The sequence below is a fragment of the Ctenopharyngodon idella genome, chromosome 23 (genome assembly GCF_019924925.1).
Source record: "Ctenopharyngodon idella isolate HZGC_01 chromosome 23, HZGC01, whole genome shotgun sequence".
Taxonomy (NCBI): domain Eukaryota; kingdom Metazoa; phylum Chordata; class Actinopteri; order Cypriniformes; family Xenocyprididae; genus Ctenopharyngodon; species Ctenopharyngodon idella.
The window spans coordinates 18,645,128-18,663,759 of record NC_067242.1 but is presented as its reverse complement, the minus strand read 5'-3'; the positions used below and the strand labels follow the sequence as shown (position 1 = coordinate 18,663,759).

The 18,632-nt window shown below is 37.0% G+C and overlaps 2 protein-coding genes across 3 annotated transcripts in view; one reads left to right on the top strand and one right to left on the bottom strand.

Moving 5' to 3' along the window:
* mtrr (5-methyltetrahydrofolate-homocysteine methyltransferase reductase) overlaps window positions 1-10,355 on the bottom strand; it is a 29,956-nt gene extending 19,601 nt beyond the window's left edge. The window contains exons 1-12 of one of the 2 annotated variants that reach the window (XM_051882595.1): window positions 10,203-10,355; window positions 9,158-9,311; window positions 8,905-9,058; window positions 8,715-8,832; window positions 8,251-8,629; window positions 7,798-7,911; window positions 5,577-5,730; window positions 5,314-5,402; window positions 4,938-5,118; window positions 1,744-1,786; window positions 1,051-1,237; window positions 615-733 (exon numbers count right to left, since the gene is read on the bottom strand). In XM_051882595.1, the coding sequence (XP_051738555.1) occupies window positions 615-733; window positions 1,051-1,237; window positions 1,744-1,786; window positions 4,938-5,118; window positions 5,314-5,402; window positions 5,577-5,730; window positions 7,798-7,911; window positions 8,251-8,629; window positions 8,715-8,832; window positions 8,905-9,058; window positions 9,158-9,301 (1,682 nt within the window). In that variant the 5' untranslated portion in view covers window positions 9,302-9,311; window positions 10,203-10,355. The remainder of the gene's footprint in view (window positions 1-614; window positions 734-1,050; window positions 1,238-1,743; window positions 1,787-4,937; window positions 5,119-5,313; window positions 5,403-5,576; window positions 5,731-7,797; window positions 7,912-8,250; window positions 8,630-8,714; window positions 8,833-8,904; window positions 9,059-9,157; window positions 9,312-10,202) is intronic. The other variant, XM_051882596.1, reaches the window with a different exon arrangement.
* A 290-nt stretch (window positions 10,356-10,645) lies between these two features.
* cct5 (chaperonin containing TCP1, subunit 5 (epsilon)) lies at window positions 10,646-18,629 on the top strand. The gene is made up of 11 exons (XM_051882597.1): window positions 10,646-10,890; window positions 11,371-11,431; window positions 11,510-11,674; window positions 13,514-13,712; window positions 13,813-14,005; window positions 15,541-15,690; window positions 15,934-16,053; window positions 16,983-17,168; window positions 17,277-17,414; window positions 17,507-17,687; window positions 18,375-18,629. The coding sequence occupies exons 1-11, from the start codon at window positions 10,786-10,788 to the stop codon at window positions 18,500-18,502; spliced, it is 1,626 nt and encodes a 541-aa protein (XP_051738557.1). The 5' UTR covers window positions 10,646-10,785; the 3' UTR covers window positions 18,503-18,629.
* The last annotated feature ends 3 nt before the right edge of the window (window positions 18,630-18,632 follow it).

Sequence of the window (18,632 nt, the reverse complement as noted above, 5' to 3'; positions counted from 1 at the left end):
ATCGAATCAGTGATTCGATTCGCAAAGCTCCGAAGCAGTGTTTTGAAATCGGCCCATCACTATATTGTTGAAAAGTCGTTATTTTGTTTTTTTGGCGCACAAAAATATTCTCGTCACTTTATAATATTAATATTAATATTATATAACTCGCATGAACTGTTTTTTAAATATGTTTTTAGTACCTTTATGGATCTTGAGAGAGGAAATGTCATTGCTTTGAATGCAGGCCTCACTGAGCCATTGGATTTAATCAAAAATATCTTAATTTGTGTTCCGAAGATGAATGAAGGCCTTACGGGTGTAGAACGACATGAGGGTGAGTAATAAATTACATTATTTTCATTTTTGGGTGAACTAACCCTTTAAGATATATTTAATTTGCATTTAGTGTGTTTAAAATTTTTTAACAAAGTAGTAAAGATTTATAATATTGTGAAGTTATCGGCCATTACATGAACATGTCTACCAACTGATATCAGCCAGAATTTTGGAATCCATGCAAAAATGTTGTATAGCATTTCACACTTCTAATACAACTTAAAATTTCATGACAACTAAAATAATATCTAAAAAAACAAGAAAGCCTGGAAAAAAAAACAAACTTCTGAATGTACCTTTGTTGGAGAAATCCAATGAAGGGGGCCACACCTGTCCCAGGGCCCACCATCACTACAGGAACAGAGGGGTCGGATGGTAAGTGAAAGGTGCTGCTGGGGCGAGGTCTGACATGTACCTGGACATGACATTTAGATCCAATCAATTCTAAGCAGTGATGGGATGCCTATATTCTGTAATCCTCCACACATGACATCTATTTAACTTTAACAAACCCAATTCCATGCATTTTGTAGATAGCATCTAAACCAAAAGCTTTTATGATGTTGTTGGTCTATTCTGCTGCAAGGATTAGTACACTTTCTCCAGAGCTTATTTCTGCCCAGCGTTTACCTCAATCAAACAACCCAATTCAGCCCAAATCCTCCCAGGGACTGTGAAAAGCTAATTTGAAGGTGAACGGGCTCGCTAATGTGTAATGCCTACAGTGCTAACCTTCGGCAGGGCTGATGTGCCTAGACGCTCTGAAGCCGGCACCGTCCCAAGGGGCCGCAAGATTGAGGAGACGTGATCAACCAGCCAGCCTGTGCACAACCCCGTCCTCGCTGGATGCTCGGGACATGCAGGGAACTCCACAACATTGAACACGAAATGAACTTTCCCAGGGTGCTGAAGGCTGGAGCTGAGGAACGAGACAAAAATAAGAGACTAAGTGCTAACAATCCAGAACGAACCCCGAACATGAGCAAGCCGGTGGACCTCATTATCTCTCTCTTAATGGCTTGCCTGTATCGGGCCCTGGGGACCCCTACTGACCGGACTTTAATATTTCATAGCCCTAATGTTTCTGTGCATTCTACCAGCATCAGCCTACTGAACATAAGACATTAGCGTAGATGCCCGACCACTTACAAGCCAAAGGAAATGGACAGAAAACAAATGAAAGTGGCAGGCGGTTCTGAAAGGCACGTACGTCCTTTGCATCCAATGTTTGACTTTGATCACAACAAATAGAGTATCATCAAGCAAGAATAAGTGACACATTGAATTCATGTCTGTCTATAATAAACCACACAACATCAAAGGAGGATATAGAGACAGAAATAATGACCTAAAACCTGGATATGTCTTTGCTTTAATTTGTGTGTCCAAATATAAAGCACAGGTGTTTCAAACAAGGTCTCTTACCTGGCAGCGGAATAGGCTCTGGGCTGAAGCTTTGGCAAATGTTCTGTAATAAAGCAGAGGAGAAATCAGAGATGGAGATGGTATTGTGACCTTGAGGCTATTCTAACCGTGTCTTGAGTTTCTCTTTAAAGGGTTAGTTCACTCAAAAATGAAATTTCTGTCATTCAGTAAGTACTCACCCTCATGTCATCCCAAACCCATAAGACCTTTGTTTGTCTTTGGAACACAAATTAAGATATTTTTGATGAAATCCGAGAGTATCTGATCCACTGTAGTCGCGTCGACTGTTTTAAAAGGTGCAATGTCGTTGCTGCCTATGTGTGGATCAGATACCCTCGTATTTCATCAAAAATATCTTAATTTGTGTTCTGAAGACAAACAAAGGTCTTATGGATTTGGGATGACATGAGGGTGAGTACTTAATGACAGAAATTTCATTTTTGGGTGAACTAACCCTTTAAGGGCATCCCCTCTCTGGATGTCACCTAAGCCTCTTGAGTTTATCTATAGAGGGCCAATTTCTCAGAATAGCTAAATTCACAACACAGTTTCATTTCGTCTATATAATATAAAATATATTAAAATAGAATAGAGCTATTTTAAATTGTAATAATATTTTACAATATTACTCTATCTTTGGCAAAAATAAATGCAGTCTTGGTGAGCATAAGAGAATTCTTACAGAAACAGACAATTTACCATTAAACAACAGAATATTCAACATGTGGAAAAAGGGCCATGCATGTGAAATTACACAGGTTTAATTGAATCTGATGTAAATGCAAATGATGGATGATATAGACAGAAAAAGTACAACTGAATTACACACTCACTGAAGACTCTGAAAGCAAATCATAGTCAAAACTCTTATCGTATTAGAGTTTCCTAGTCGTGCCTTAAAGTCCCAAACAGAAAAAATTCCGCTCTTGGTTACTGACACATTAATAAAAAGGGTTTTCATATTCTTGATGCAGAGCCTGTATTTAATGCAATTTCATATATTATACATAATAAATCGTTTTTCATGTGAGAAAACAGAGACGCTACCTTTAGGTTTGTTTTTCCATTTTCAAATTATGCAGTGATACCAGCTGCAGGAAGAATATACTGTAATCACTTACAAAAATATCATAATATTCAAAATGTATAAAAATGTATAATAATAAATTCAGTTCAGTTAATAAATTTGTAAATTTGTTCCAAACAAAGGTTTAAATGACTATTTTTTTTTTAATTTGGTTTCACCCAATAATATACATTATAGCAAAAGGCTTTCAATTAATTTTTTTTTTTTTTTTTTTTTAATACACAAAAGAAGATATTTTTAAGAATGTCCAAGAATCCAAACAGCTGATGGACCCCACTGGCTTCCATAGTATTTTTTTTTCTTTTTTCTCCATACTATGGAAGTCAATGGGGCCCATCAACTGTTTGGTTACCGAAATTCTTCTAAATATCTTTTGTGTTCAGCAGAAGAAAGAAACTCATACAGGTTTGGAACAACTTGAGGGTGAGTAAATGATGACAGAATTTTCATTTTTGGGTGAACTATCCCTTTAAAAGCACAGAGGTAGTGGTTTTTCAGCTCATAGTGTTTAAAATTCCCCTTCATCAGTCAACAACTGACATTTAATTTTCTCCAATTCGCTGAAATGATGAATCAATTTGAAAATGTTCATTTCAAGCACACCATATGCGGATGCTGAAGGTCCTCAATATTATCAATTAATTACAATCAAACATTCAATACATTGAGCAGCTGTTGCAATTACAGCCTCTCGTCAGCGCAAACAAACGCATCAGAAAGGCACATGGTGTTTTGGTGGAAAAAAAACTCTGTTCTTTAATGTCGGAAAAGCCTGAAAGTCAGGAGAGAAACTGTTTGACTGATGACAATGATCTTACTGTCAGAACACACCAGTGCAGAGTGATTTGAGAAATAAAATGAATGTGCTGTCAGACACTGCTGAACCAGCATCTCTGTCAATTTGTGCCATGGAGAATGACCAAGTTAATCCTTAATTTTCCAAAGTCGCAGTAATATTCACACAGATTAAAACTTTATATGTACACGCATGCAATGCAACAATCCACTGGCCACGTCCGCATAAATCAGCGAGGGTCACTGCATTTATGATTATCCTGCAGCTCTCTATATCTAAAGCATGGTATGTATTAATAATTTCAGCTATACCAGCTGCTTCTCAAAATCAAGGTGACTGCACATTTCTCACCTTGATGGAGAATTTTATTGCATTTTACAGCAGATGCTTACTGTACGACAAAAAAAACTCCAAAAAAACATATCCACCAAACATTGTTTGAAGGATTATATAAGGTTTATTATTACAAAATGTCATCTTTGTACAAGTCAATTACATGGCACAGTGATTTCTCAGACAGTGTGCAAAACTTACACTACCGGACAGCCAATGCTTTTTTCTCAAGAAACGAATACTCTTATTTGGAAAGGAAGCATTAAACTGACCAAAAGTAACAGCAAAGACACTAATAATGTTGCAATTTATATTTAAAATAAATGCTATTATTTTAAACTTTCTATTCATCAAAGAATCCTGAAAAAATGTATCGTGGTTTCCAAAAAAATATTAAGCAGCAACTGATAATAAGAAAAATTCTAAAATAGCATATTAGAATAATTTCTAAGACTGGAGTAATGGCTGAAATGACCATCACAGGAATAAATTGCATATTAAAATAGAAAAGTTATTTTAAATTGTAATAGTATTTTGCAACAGTACTATTTTTACTGTATTTTTATCAAATAAACAACCTTGGCAAGCATAAGAGACTTATATTATTATTAAAATTATTAAAAATCTTGACTGACAGCCTTAATTTTTTAGTTTATATTTGCTAAATTTATCATCATTATTCTTGTGTGCCCTGATATGCTTTGGTGAGACTTTCAATACAGCTATTTGAAGTTTAAAATGTATTTTTTCAGAGGCTATACTTGCAGTTAAAGAACGTATTTTGCCTTTAGAAGGAGAGCAAAAAAGCAAAGCTGAACCTCTGATCTGATGTTGTTTTACTGCCACCTGGTGGTACCGGCACTGCAAACACTAGCAAACATCAGGCACATTTACCATGCAAACTGCATATGCTGATATGAAATGTAGAAAGCATCCCCATTCCAGGAAAATCAAAGCAGATCACATGTGTTTACTGACCAAACAGGAGGCTGAGCGGAGGTAGGCAGGATGGAAAGGCCTGAAGGAGATCCAGCACACATATGTTAGTGTCCCTGATAAAGCTGTTGTAGTCTGCTGAGCCTTCTTTACTACACAGCTCCAGAAGCCTTCTTTTCTCGGAACCGCTCCGAGTGAAGTCTGCCAATGCTCGTACAAACGCCTAAAAGAACAAGAGAACAGCATACAGGGTCTGTCCAGGAACTTCAGACTACAGCCCCATGAAAGCTAAACAAATCATCCTCACCAGTACCTCAAAAGCACTGTTGCGTATAAAGTGCTAGTGCTAAATCAAAGGTTCAGAACTTCAACAGCACAGCAAATATCATGTTAAATAAGGTTAATAACACAAAATTACTTTTTTTGGAATGCTCCTTATCTCCAAACACCAGGTAAGAATAAACTGCAAAGAGCTGTTCTGTGGGATGTGAAGTGGAACCTTTGCTGCTGTAAAAGAAAAAAAAAGTTGGCTATGTATGTATTTATTCAACATTTCTGGTTGTTCAATTTTAATCTAGTTCTCTGACTTGTGGGCAGAATATATTATGTTATCTCTTTACTAGTATAGTTTGAGGAGAATGTTCCTGGTGTAACTGATTGTGTCAACAATGGCTGCAATACCTTTCTTACTGCTGTTTTTAAGCAAGTTGACCTGAACAGCATAATTCTTTTGCATTTGCAGATCCAGTCTGAGCAGCAAATCTTCAACTTCGTTGGCTCTGTTTGGACAGAGAATATCAAAGGAGTCTCCAGGCTGATAAGCAATGTCCTGCTCCTGGAGAGACAACATTTATTATAACACTTATCTTACACAGAGAACAAAACATATAAATATTTGGTTGGAGAAAAATATAAACATGACTATTTGACTGGTCCAAAACTACATTCTAAACTAAACTTTTGAGTATTTAGGCTTTACTGCAGTTAAATAGGGGTAGAATATATATATATATACACACACACACACACACACCAAACAGGCATAACATTATGACCATTTTCCTAATATTGTGTTGATCCCTCTTTTGCTGCCAAAACAGCTCTGACCCATCGAGGCATGGACTCCACTAGACCCCTAACGGTGTGCTGTGGTATCTGGCACCAAGATGTTAGCAGCAGATCCTTTAAGTCCTGTAAGTTGCGAGGTGGGGCCTCCATGGATCTGACTTGTTTGTTCAGCACATCCCACAGATGCTCAATTAATTTGGAGGCCAAGTCAACACCTCAAACTCATTGTTGTGCTCCTCAAACCATTCCTGAACCATTTTTGCTTTGTGGCAGGGCGCATTATCCTGCTGAAAGAGGCCACAGCCTCCAGGGAATATTGTTTCCATGAAAGGTGTACATGGTCTGCAACAATGCTTAGGTAGGTGGTACGTATCAAAGTAACATCCACATGGATGGCAGGACCCAAGGTTTCCCAGCAGAACATTGCCCAAAGCATCACATTGCCTCCGCTGGCTTGCCTTCTTCCCATAGTGCATCCTGGTGCCATGTGTTCCTCAGGTAAGCGACACACACACAAGAAAACGTGGTTCATCAGACCAGGCCACCTTCTTCCACTGCTCCGTGGTCCAGTTCTTATGCTCACGTGCCCACTGTTTGCACATTCGGCAGTGAACAGGGGTCAGCATGATCACCCTGACTGGTCTGCGGCTATGCAGCCCCGTACGCAACAAACTGTAATGCACTGTGTATTCTGACATCTTTCTATCAGAACCAGCATTAACTTCTTGAGCAATTTGAGCTACAGTAGCTCGTCTGTTGGATCAGACCACACAGGCCAGCCTTCGCTCCCCATGTGCATCAATGAGCCTTGACCCACGTGCCCATGACCCTGTCGCCGGTTCACCACTGTTCCTTCCTTGGACCACTTTTGATAGATGCTGACCACTGCACACCGGGAACACTCCACAAGAGCTGCAGTTTTGGAGATGCTCTGACCGTCGTCTAGCTATCACAATTTGGCCCTTGTCAAACTCGCTCAAATCCTTACGCTTGCCCATTTTTCCTGCTTCTAATACATCAACTTTGAGGACAAAATGTTCACTTGCTGCCTAATATACAGGTGATGAAGAGATAATCAGTGTTATTCACTTCACCTGTCTGTGGTCATGTTATGCCTGATCAGTGTGTATATATTAAGGTCTTTATACTGTCAGCTAGCAATAGCAAGCTTCTTAGTTCATAGCAAACATTAGCTTATTAGCTATTAAATATATAGCTATATCCCACCAAAATTGACTGTAAATTACTGTCACTAAATACAGTACATCACACAGCAAGGAGAACTTTCATGGGGTCTTTAATGCAGCTGAATACCTTAGCTAGAAAATGTTATAACTTTTGCATACATTGATTTTATATACTGTATATTTACACACACATGCATATTTGTATATTCTTTTTCCCCCATTTTTATGGTTAGATTATCTTTGGCATCACCTAACACTCAATGAAGGTAATCTATACAAAAATTAATAATTTAATAACACTGTTAAGTGTAATCTTTAGCTAATTCCAATAATGAATGATGCCTAAATACATTTGTGTAATTTAAAATGTTTGGTTTTTTGTGCATTATTTAGGCAGTATAGTTAAGAATTTTACTATTATTTAATTAATAAATAATAGTAAAATTCTTTATTTACTTAAATTCTTTACGAGTGTTAATATCTGTATTAAATGTATTCTATACATTTATTTGTTATCAGTTATAACAGTTATATATAAATACAAATAATTTGTTTATTATTAAAATAATATTGGCTCATTTATATCAGCCAGAATTTTAATATTGGTGCATCCCTACTTGAATAAACATGAATAAATATGGACTTACTGAAATATCAAGCTCCAGTAAGATGGCAGATTTCACTGCATCATCTTGAGTTAATTGAACTGCTTTTGAAATGGACACTTCACGATAACCGTCTTCACCAGATGGGACTGTGTCCTGTGAACCGAGACAGTCTTTAATAGACACAATTAAAGAAATTATATTTGATCCCATACTATTTATACCAGTGGTTTTCAACCTTTTTGACTCAAATGCTCGCCATTGTCCAACATAATTATTCAAAGCCCACCCTGCCAAGTGGGTTATTAATGAAATGCATAAATATTCCTAAATCCATGCATACATAAATTATTGCAATGATTTTATGCAAATGGATTTACAAGGAAACAGAATCTGATTCTCTGTCTTTCTTGTGTTTCATGAAAAAAGACCCATGGCATTTAAGTTTAATCTCTATACTCTATAAATATAAATGATTTTCCAGTAAGACCATACCCCTTCAGTTGACGCCTCCTCCAAAACGACCTCTAGATATGAAGGGGGGAGTGCGGGAACTTTAAGAACAGACTCTGACAACGGTGATACAGATTGCTTCAGAGATGCAACCAATGTAGTAGAGCGAGTCTCTGCAACACTGCTGTCAGATGTAACCGTTTTCCCATTTTGTGAGTCTACTTCACTCAGCTTTAAAAGATGAAGATCAACTTCTAGATCTGCCTTGTTATTTTCCTGGCCTAATGCATTTTTATGTTTATTGTCCTGTGTACAGTCACTACAGGCAGGGCCCTGTTGATCCGAAGCAGACATGCTTGAAAATGTTTTTTTCAGAGCGTCCCAGAGTCCCTCAATCCAAGGATCCACCACTACTTCAAGTCTAGAAAGAATATAGTCCCAGAGTTTGACAAGGCATTACATCAGAAAATCTGCTTTTTATATGGTTATTTAACATTCATGCTTACCCGGTGCCGTCATCTGCATGCCCAGTGGCATAGAAATGTTTAGCACCAAGTTGCTGCAGACGGCTGTCAATGGTCTTGCCCCCGTTGCAGAAATTTGCATAGTTTGTGTCTCCCAGAGCTGCATATATAACAGCATGAAAAAGTGCTCATGGGTGGAGCTCACGCTTATATAACAGAAAGATCATCTTACCTAACAGTGCATAACGCAGATGGGAGAGGTGGTCGTGCGGCAGAGTTTTATTCTTGATCTTTCTCACAAACTTCTGAGCAGTGTCTGGAGGGTCACCATCACCAGTTGTGGAAACCACAAAAACAACTGGGCGGATTTCACTGTCCACGTTGTACTAGGGATGAATGGGAATGCACAAGTTGCATCAGTCAGTTTTGACATGTGACTGTCCAAGATTTGATATCCATGAAAATAATGGTATTAAGAAACATACTTTGTCCTGGTTGCTCAGACAGCTGATGTCAGCTGTAAATCCATGATCAGCAGCTTGTTCGCAGATCTCTTCAGCTATTGACTGAGCCTGACCGCGCTGAGATCCATACAGTATCAAGAAGTGAGCAGCAACTTCACACGGCATATTATCATAGCTGGACAAAGGGAGTTAAGATGTTCATCATTTCTACATGTTGTGATAGCACTCTCAGAAAAAGGTACAAAAGCTGTCACTGGGGCAGTACCCTTTCAAAATGTACACCTTTATACCTTATTTAACCCTAAAGTGTGCATATTATTACCTAAATGGTACATATTAGAACCTTTTGAAAGAGTTTGTCTCAGTGACAGCTTTTGTACCTTTTTTTCTGAGAGCGAAGCAATAAAAATGTATTTTTTTTATTTTATAAAACATAATTTAACAAACAAAATATGATGTTATTTATACAAATCTAAATTGTTATTTGTTTTTATAAAACATTTATAAATATTTTTTAATAAACTATTACAATTTAGATGGGTAAAATACAATTAAGTATAAAATAAAATAATAAATGTATCAGTCTGGATACCTCAAACCTGGTTTTGAACAAGGGTGTTGTAACAATCATTTATATAAGCATTAATATTTAATTTACATTTTTCCTTCTAACTGTAATGTGAATTAGTACTTTACTTATTCTAAAATGAGGTTCTCTGTTTATAACCATGTGTTTACATGGCTTTATGAAAGTGCAATCTTAAACTTATATATATCACATTTAAATATGATTTATATGATGTTTATATGCTTATGGAGCAAAAACATAATCTTTCATATGCGTAAACCATAATTAAACAGGTTCCGATGATCATGTGATTATTTACATAAGCCATGAAAAAATGCCAAAGAAATCAAAACAGCCTGCACTTTCATTTAAAGTTGACAGTCCTGTGTTAAACACACCAACGACCTTTATTAGACTAACCAAACTTCAGAACAAACGTCGGTCACAAATGTAAAATATGAGCGGTGGGATTAAATTGATTTAATTAATCAAATTTACCTTGAATTTATTAATGACAACTCCAACCACGTCTTCGTTCGAGAAACATACTGAATTCCGCACTGGCATGCTTACAGAAGTACTATGAACTGATGGAACATGTAGCCGGATATTACGTTACTGTGGACTCGCACATGGCCTTGCAGAAATTAACAATTTGTAAACTAAAACATACTAGTCAACGACAAACTTCAATATGCCTAGTCAATCTGTATGGAATATAAATCTGTGGCTGAAATCGCGTTATTTGTTGGAGTTATCGCGATAGCAGGATAAACCATTAATATGTTTCATTTTTAAAATTTGGTAGATATGTTTTTTTTCTTTCTTTCTCTTTCCTAAATCATTTTCTGAAGTGTTTTACATTTTTTTGTTAATTAGTAACTCAATGACTCTTATAAAATATAGCCAAAAATGCCGTGGATGTTATGACGTACTGCACTTGGTTTGGTCCGTCCCGCCCCGAGATTCTTCCAGAACTAGCCGGCAGACCCACGCATCGAGGTGCACGGCTAACGGATTAAACCATCCTATATAAAATCAATTTAAATAGCTGTGCATTTCTCTGGGGTGGAGATTAAAAATGTCCGCATTTGGGACCCTTGCCTTCGATGAATATGGAAGGCCTTTCCTTATCATTAAGGACCAGGACAAGAAATCTCGCTTGACTGGCCTGGAAGCGCTGAAGGTACAAAAGCTAGCTGGTTAGCGGGTTCTCTGAGCTTTTTGACGGTTCATTTAATCATATCTATAATCCAGAAAACTACATACTGTTTAATGTTTTAAACTCTTATTTATTACAGTGTGCTTTTGTAGTGCGACATGGAGATAATGTTTTCTTTTATTGCGGATTTTATTGTCTAATGTGATCAATAATGTGCCTCATGTCAATCAGTGGATGGTCCATGTGCTTCCTCTAGCGGTGTTGAGTCATGATGCGCAAACAGGGAAACATTAAGATACATATTTTTTTCTTCACGAAACAACTGTAATTGTCCCTTTACTTTATTTTTATGCAAATTACTTATTACTTGTCAAGAATTCTAAGAGTATTGTTGTTTGTGACGCACCGTACTGTCAACAATATGAGATCATGCAATATATTCATGATTTCATCTATGCTATCTATAATGTGCATATATCATAATGTTATTCCTGTCTATTTCAGTCTCACATCATGGCAGCAAAAGCAGTTGCAGGCACCCTGAAAACATCACTGGGGCCAAATGGTAAGTCCTCAGTTCTGCATGTAGTCTTGCTAGTCCATTCCTTGCTGTTTTCATAATGCAGATTAATACTGTGTACAGGACTTGACAAGATGATGGTGGATAGGGATGGTGAGGTGACCGTGACCAATGATGGTGCAACGATCCTCAGCATGATGGATGTCGACCATCAGATCGCCAAGCTCATGGTCGAACTCTCCAAGTCTCAAGATGATGAAATTGGAGATGGAACCACTGGTGTTGTTGGTGAGTTTGCTTTTCTTTGACAGCTCCCTCCTCCTCTGACTAAACTGCTAACAGCTAACTGCACATAGGTTGCAGAGTTTGGCTTTTTAATGCTAGTTATTGATCAAACTCTACATATTCCCCCCTGCATTAGAGCTGCACGATTCTAGATAAATTAAGAGTCACAATTTATTTTTATTTTTTTTAAACACGACCTTGATTCTGACAACTAAACAAAATAACATGTTATTTACAAGAGGTACTGACAAATGTTAATTGCTGCAGTCTATTTAAAGTGTTTAATGAATCTGAATAAATTAATATTTTTAAATTGATTTAAATGAATGATTCAACGACTCACTCAAAGACTTCACTTGTTTCGTTACTGGATGAATCAGCATTTTTTTTTTTTTTTTTTTTTTTTTTCAACAAATCTCTTGAATGAATGATTCAATGACACATGCATTTACACCTACTGGTATAATGATGTAATTGATACCTTTAATCTGCAAGGATGCATTAAATTGATCAAAAGTGACAGTAAAGACATTTGTAATGTTACAGAAGATTTCCATTTCAAATAAATGCTGCTGTATTTATCAAAGAAATTGTGAAAAAAAAAAAAAAAATGCATTTTTCCACAAAAAAATGCATAGTTTCCACAAAAATATTAACACTGTTTTCACAGTTGATAATGTTTATTCTTGCATCAAATCAGCATATTAGGATCATGTGACACTGATGGAATTTTAAGCAGCCATTACTCCAGTCTTCACAGGAAAAATGACAACTTAAAAGATATGACAATAAAAAGTAGTTAGTAAATAGTAAATGCACTATATGTAAGATTTTTGGATTAAAATATCCAAAAACCACTAGAACAATGTTATGTATTTTGTTGACTTGTGTACTTGCATTATCCCAAATGTTTCCAAGAATGTTTAAATCCAAAGAAATAAGCAATTTTAACCAGGACACCGACCGTGTGAGCAACTGTTCGGATACATTCATAGACCGAAAATAAATTATTGTTATACAGCTCAACACAGTGAGTTTTATTGTTTAAATTTCGTTTTCTTGATTTACCGCGAGTACCATGTTTTACCATGCCTAATATCCATCTAGCTTGCTACAGTGTGCATTAAGTGTCTCATAGTAGCCGCCAAACGAACGCACCGTCGCATTATAACAACTTTCAACACACAAATGTATCTAATATGATAAACAGCACTGCGTTACCCCACATACGCATGACTGGAAGAAGCAGAAGCGGTCAACTGCAGCATAATAAAAGCTCCACTGCTCTCGAACCATGTGTCATGCTGGTCTCTCATTAGCAATCTCTACAGTGGCCTCGTTCTACTCCAACAGCTTTCAGCCACACCCTGCTTCATACTACAGTAATGTTAATAAATCTTTAATACATTAGCTCATCCGTGAATGTGATTTCTGCCCGAGTCCCGTCGGACTCTTTTCCATCGGCTGTAGACATTGAGACAACACCTCCTATGATTTCGTGAAATCAAGGTGTCATCAAGCTACGTCTTTGTTCTGAATAAGCGACCTCTAGCGCCCAAAAATTACATATTGTGCCTTTAAATTGTAATTTTTCACAATTGTACTGTTTATGCTGTATTGATTAAATAATTCCAGCCTTGGTGATAATAAAAGACTTCTTTTAGAAACATTTTAAAAAATCTTGCTGAACCCAGATTTTTGAATGTTGGTGGGGTGTCATCTTTTAAATTTGTAATATGCTGAAGTTCAACTCAAAAGTGCTATATTGTAGTATGTTTTGAAGCATATTTCTTGTTTACTCAATGAAGCTTTGTGGTCTAATGTGTATGTTTGCCCCTGTAGTCTTGGCAGGAGCTCTTCTGGAACAGGCTGAGCAGCTGTTAGATAAAGGCATTCACCCCATCAGGATCGCCGATGGTTATGACCAGGCCGCAAAGATTGCCATCGAGCAGCTCGACAAAATTGGTGATAGTTTCCCAGTGGATCCCAAAAACACAGAGCCTCTTATTCAGACGGCCATGACCACGCTAGGGTCCAAAGTGTGAGTGTCTCAGTTACTAGTTGTTTGAAATGAACCGTTTATTACTGAGAATATTGTAAGGGATCATCAAAGTAATCACTTTTTTTTTTTTGGTTCGTAGGATCAACCGGTGCCACAGACAGATGGCAGAGATTGCAGTCAATGCCATCCTGACAGTTGCAGACATGGAGAGGAAGGATGTCGACTTTGAGCTCATCAAAGTGGAAGGGAAAGTCGGTGGTAAACTAGAGGATACTCAGCTCATCAAAGGTGTCATTGTGGACAAAGAGTTCAGTCACCCTCAGATGCCCAAGGTTTGTGTTTACTGTTAAAGTGTGCCTATTATGCTTTTTTTGAATATTACCTTTCATGCAATGTGTAATGTAGCTGTCTGTGAATGTAAACGATCTGCAAAGTTGTGAAGCCGAAAGTGCGTGATAAAGTTATTCTCTCAAAAGAAAGAATCGACTCTGAACAGCCTAAACGAATCATTAGTAATTCGAATCCCACTTCTGCAGTGGCCACATGTCACAAAGTAACACATTTGCCTAATGCCCGCCTATGGTCTTCATTGGCTGACTGCGAACAATGTCTACTTTGACCCGCCCTCAAATGCTGTAGCTGGTTCGTGTTGTGTACATGTTGAGAAGATGCTGTTTTCTGCTCTGCAAAAGCAAATTCTTTGTAAACACTTCCAAAGGATGAGGATGTGAAGAGTCCGTGGTTAAAATTACCACAGCGACACAACAGAAGAATAACATTTTCACGATTGCTTCTCAAATCTTCATGAGGTCTAAATTAATTACAAAATGCAATTAAAGATAGGACAGTAGCCACTTTATTTGGGACTAACTTGCTCCTCAGAATCACAGCTTGTAAGTATGATTAATTATTGATGTATACATTTTCTACTGGGTGTTCAAAATACATAATTTTATGTTTTATATTGTGTAGGTCTCGGGCTAACTGGCTAACTCACATTATCACTGTCTTACTAAAATACTTCTGCTAATCAGCTGTGGCTCACTATTACCTACAATTGTGTCCATTAATGCAGATTATCTGTCGTTTTTACAACTCTGAGTAATGTTAAAGGATGGAGCAAGATTTGTTTTACAAACTATAATGTTATTTCAGTCATTCAAGTTAGTGCTTGGCTAACGTACGCACTGTTATTGATAGTTAAATAATACAGTTCCCACATGTGCATTGCAATAAATTAGAAATACACATTGGTTTGTTGTTGGACATACACTTGTTAATGTTGATGTAGAAGAATTACAGTTGCAACATCTCATAATATACGTCATAGTGAGTAGTGTATCACTGAGAAACGTCCTGCTCAAGTCGTCCTTGCGATGGAGGCTTGGGATGAATAACTAGTTCTTCCAATGTTTCATCATCGAACACACTCTCGGATTGATATGGTAAAATCAACGCCATCGTTACTGTCTGTACACTGTGTACAATTGCTGAGGCTTAGGAAGCTGAAGTTCAACAAGCTTCCAACAGGTGCTGTAAGTGGTAGACTAATCACAACAGATTGGGCCTTCTGGCCAATCAGAGCAGAGCAGGTTGCAGAAAGGAGGGGTTTAGACAGACTGAAGCATCGGACGAGTCGTTTGAGAATCATTGAAAAATGTGGTGATATGCAATGTATATTATGAAAAAGTGAAAGTATTTTTTTGTCCTTTCATGCATGTAAACCTGTTGTAGGACACCTCCAAAACACAATTAAGAACCTTTAAAATAGCATAATAGGGGCACTTTAATATTCATTCCTGGTTGCACATGCATGGCATCATGTATAAGGTCTTTATTAATAAGCATGTTTTATATGTTCCTCCAGGTACTGAAAGACACAAAAATCGCCATCCTCACCTGCCCATTTGAGCCACCCAAGCCCAAAACCAAGCATAAGCTTGACGTGACCTCAGTGGAGGACTATAAAGCTCTGCAGAAGTATGAGAAGGACAAGTTTGCGGAAATGATTCGACAGGTCTGTACATTGCTTGTTCTGTTTATGTACTTGCCTAAGAGATATTGTTTTAACTCATTATTTTTGTATTTAATATGTATAAGAACATCTAATATTGTTAATATTATTTAATGTTAGTACAGTGAAAACAGGAACATCTAAAAGCAGTTTTATTTTACAGATTAAAGTGCCTTAAAGATATCTTGTCAGTTTCTTTAAGAAATCTTTTGACGTTTCGCCCCCGTTCCAACACTTTCTCTAAAGGTCAAGGATACTGGGGCTAATCTTGCTATTTGCCAGTGGGGATTTGACGACGAGGCCAATCACTTACTCCTGCAGAATGAGCTTCCTGCCGTCCGCTGGGTCGGTGGACCTGAGATTGAGGTTGGTAAAAACTACACTGCAATACACTACTGTTTAAAAGTTTGGGGTCAGTATGAAGTTTTTATTTTATTTTTTTGCTTTGCAAGAAGTCTTATGCTCACCAAGCATTTAATTGATCAAATACTGTGAAATATAACTATTTTAATATATTTTAAAGTGTAATGTATTCCTGTGATGCAAAGCTGAATTTTCAGCATCATTACTCCAGTCTTCAGCGTCACATGATCCTTCAGAAATCATTCTAATATGATGATTTGGTTCTCAAGTAACATTTCTATTCAAAAAACAATTGTGCTGCTTAAAGTCAGCATGAAATCAAAATTGACCCTATTTACTTTGTCAGCACACATTACTAGTCTTGTGGTAAACAATTCATCCATGTAAGTTAATCAAAAAAAAGAAAAAAAGATTTATCTTGTCTTTAATCAAAATCTGAAATTGTACTTCCCCTCTGGAATAGTCTTCCTTCTCTGATGATGTCAGTTTGACGGCTTGGGTAGAACCAGAACCAGTGGCTCTGGGAAAAACAAGCCATGCTCTCTATTTTTCTCTTTTAATATTCCGTTTCACTTGGAAAATACATCACAATAGTGTCAGTTGCGACTTCCATTTCACAACAACTTTAATCATTTTTGTAGACGCTGATTTTTTTTTTTTTTTTTTTTTTGATTGTTTCCAAATTTACAGTTCAAAACGATAGAATTTCTTTGAAGCAAATGTTTTGTAACATTATAAAAGTCTTTAGAGTCACTTTTGCTAAATAAAAGTACAGTATTAGATATTAAAAGTATACCGTTCAAAGAAAAACTTCCAGACCCCAGACTGTTGAATGCTTGGGTATCTCACAACATTGTCTTCAGCTTTAGCACTAATGAGTTACTAATGTCTTTTGAGAGTATGAACAAACGATTTTATGCAAACATGTCCAGCTCATCGCTATTGCTACTGGAGGACGTATCGTACCCCGATTCAGCGAGCTGACCCCAGAAAAGTTGGGCTGTGCTGGGTTGGTGAAGGAAATCTGCTTTGGGACCACTAAAGACAGAATGCTGGTTATTGAGGAGTGCAAGAACTCCAGAGCCGTGACGATCTTCATCCGAGGAGGAAACAAAATGGTAAAGAGTTTTAAGTGCTAAAATGGGATTTTGCCCCCTCAAGATATTTTTTTTGTATCATGGTTACAATTTTGTGATCTCCATCACCTATTCATCTGAATCCTATAGATTATCGAAGAGGCTAAGAGAGCTCTTCATGACGCTTTGTGCGTCATCCGTAACCTCGTAAAGGATAACCGCATCGTGTATGGTGGTGGTGCCTCAGAGATCTCCTGCGCTCTTGCGGTCAACCTGGCAGCTGATAAGGTACTCTATTTTTGGCGTCATCTGTACTCTACATTCTGAGGTACAAGAGGTTTTTGTAAGCATATTTCTAAAACGCTCTGCTTCTATTCCAGTGCCCCTCTCTGGAACAGTATGCTATGAGAGCGTTCGCTGACGCTCTGGAGGTCATCCCTATGGCGCTTGCCGAGAACAGTGGTTTGAACCCTATTCAGATGATGACCGAGGTCAGAGCCCGACAAGTCAAAGAAAACAACTCTGCACTTGGAATTGACTGCCTACATTTATCAACAAATGGTATGGACTTCTTTAATATACTTCTTAAAATATAATTATTGAAAATACTCAACAGAACAGGCAAATGTATAAAAAAACAAAGTAAATATTTTATTAGTAGTGCAAAAGTAAAAAAAAAAAAAAAAAAATGTTTTAGAAAGGAGAATAAAAATTAAAAAATACAGTAGGAACAGTAGAATTGTGAAATAATACAATTTAAATTAACAGTTTTCTATTTGAATATATTTTAAAATGTAATTTATTCCTGTGATGGAAAACTTGAATTTTCAGCATCATTACTCCAGTCTTCGGTGTCCCATTCTTCAGAAATCATTCTAATATGCTGATTTGTCGCTCAGGAAATATTTCTTATTATCATCAATATTGAAAACAGTTGTGCCACATTATTTTTGTGGAAATCGTGATACATTTTTCCCAGGATTCATTGATGATTAGAAAGTTTGAAAGAGCATTATGAATTTTTATTTTAAATCTTTACTGTCACTTTTGATCATTTTAATGCATCTAATTCTGAAAAGTATTAATTTCATTTAAAAAAAAAAAATCTTACTGACCCCAAACTTTTGAACACTAGTGTATTTTTTTTTTTTTCTTTTATTACAATAATGATATGTAATGGGTTCAGTCTTAAACTGATACATAAAATATATTTGGCCTTAAATTTGATTTAAATCATGACTTTTGCAGACATGAAGCAACAGCATGTGATCGAGACCCTCATTGGAAAGAAACAGCAGATTTCTCTGGCCACTCAAGTAGTCAGGATGATTCTGAAGATTGATGACATCAGGGGCCCCGGCGAGCCTGAAGACTGAGCGACGTGTTGAAATGAACGGTCTCAAGCACTTCTAAAGGAATGTGTCTAACCTGTACTGTTATTTATCATTTGATACAGTTCAATGTAGTACCGAAGTGATCATTAAACTTTTGTTTTCAGATGTCTCT

Bases quoted from the DNA above. Each gene is read 5' to 3' on its own strand.
- cct5 (XM_051882597.1), top strand. From the start codon at position 10,786: ATGTCCGCATTTGGGACCCTTGCCTTCGATGAATATGGAAGGCCTTTC. The intron at 10,891-11,370 runs GTACAAAAGCTA...TGTCTATTTCAG, and splicing joins CTGGCCTGGAAGCGCTGAAG to TCTCACATCATGGCAGCAAA. The intron at 17,169-17,276 runs GTAAAGAGTTTT...TGAATCCTATAG, and splicing joins TCCGAGGAGGAAACAAAATG to ATTATCGAAGAGGCTAAGAG.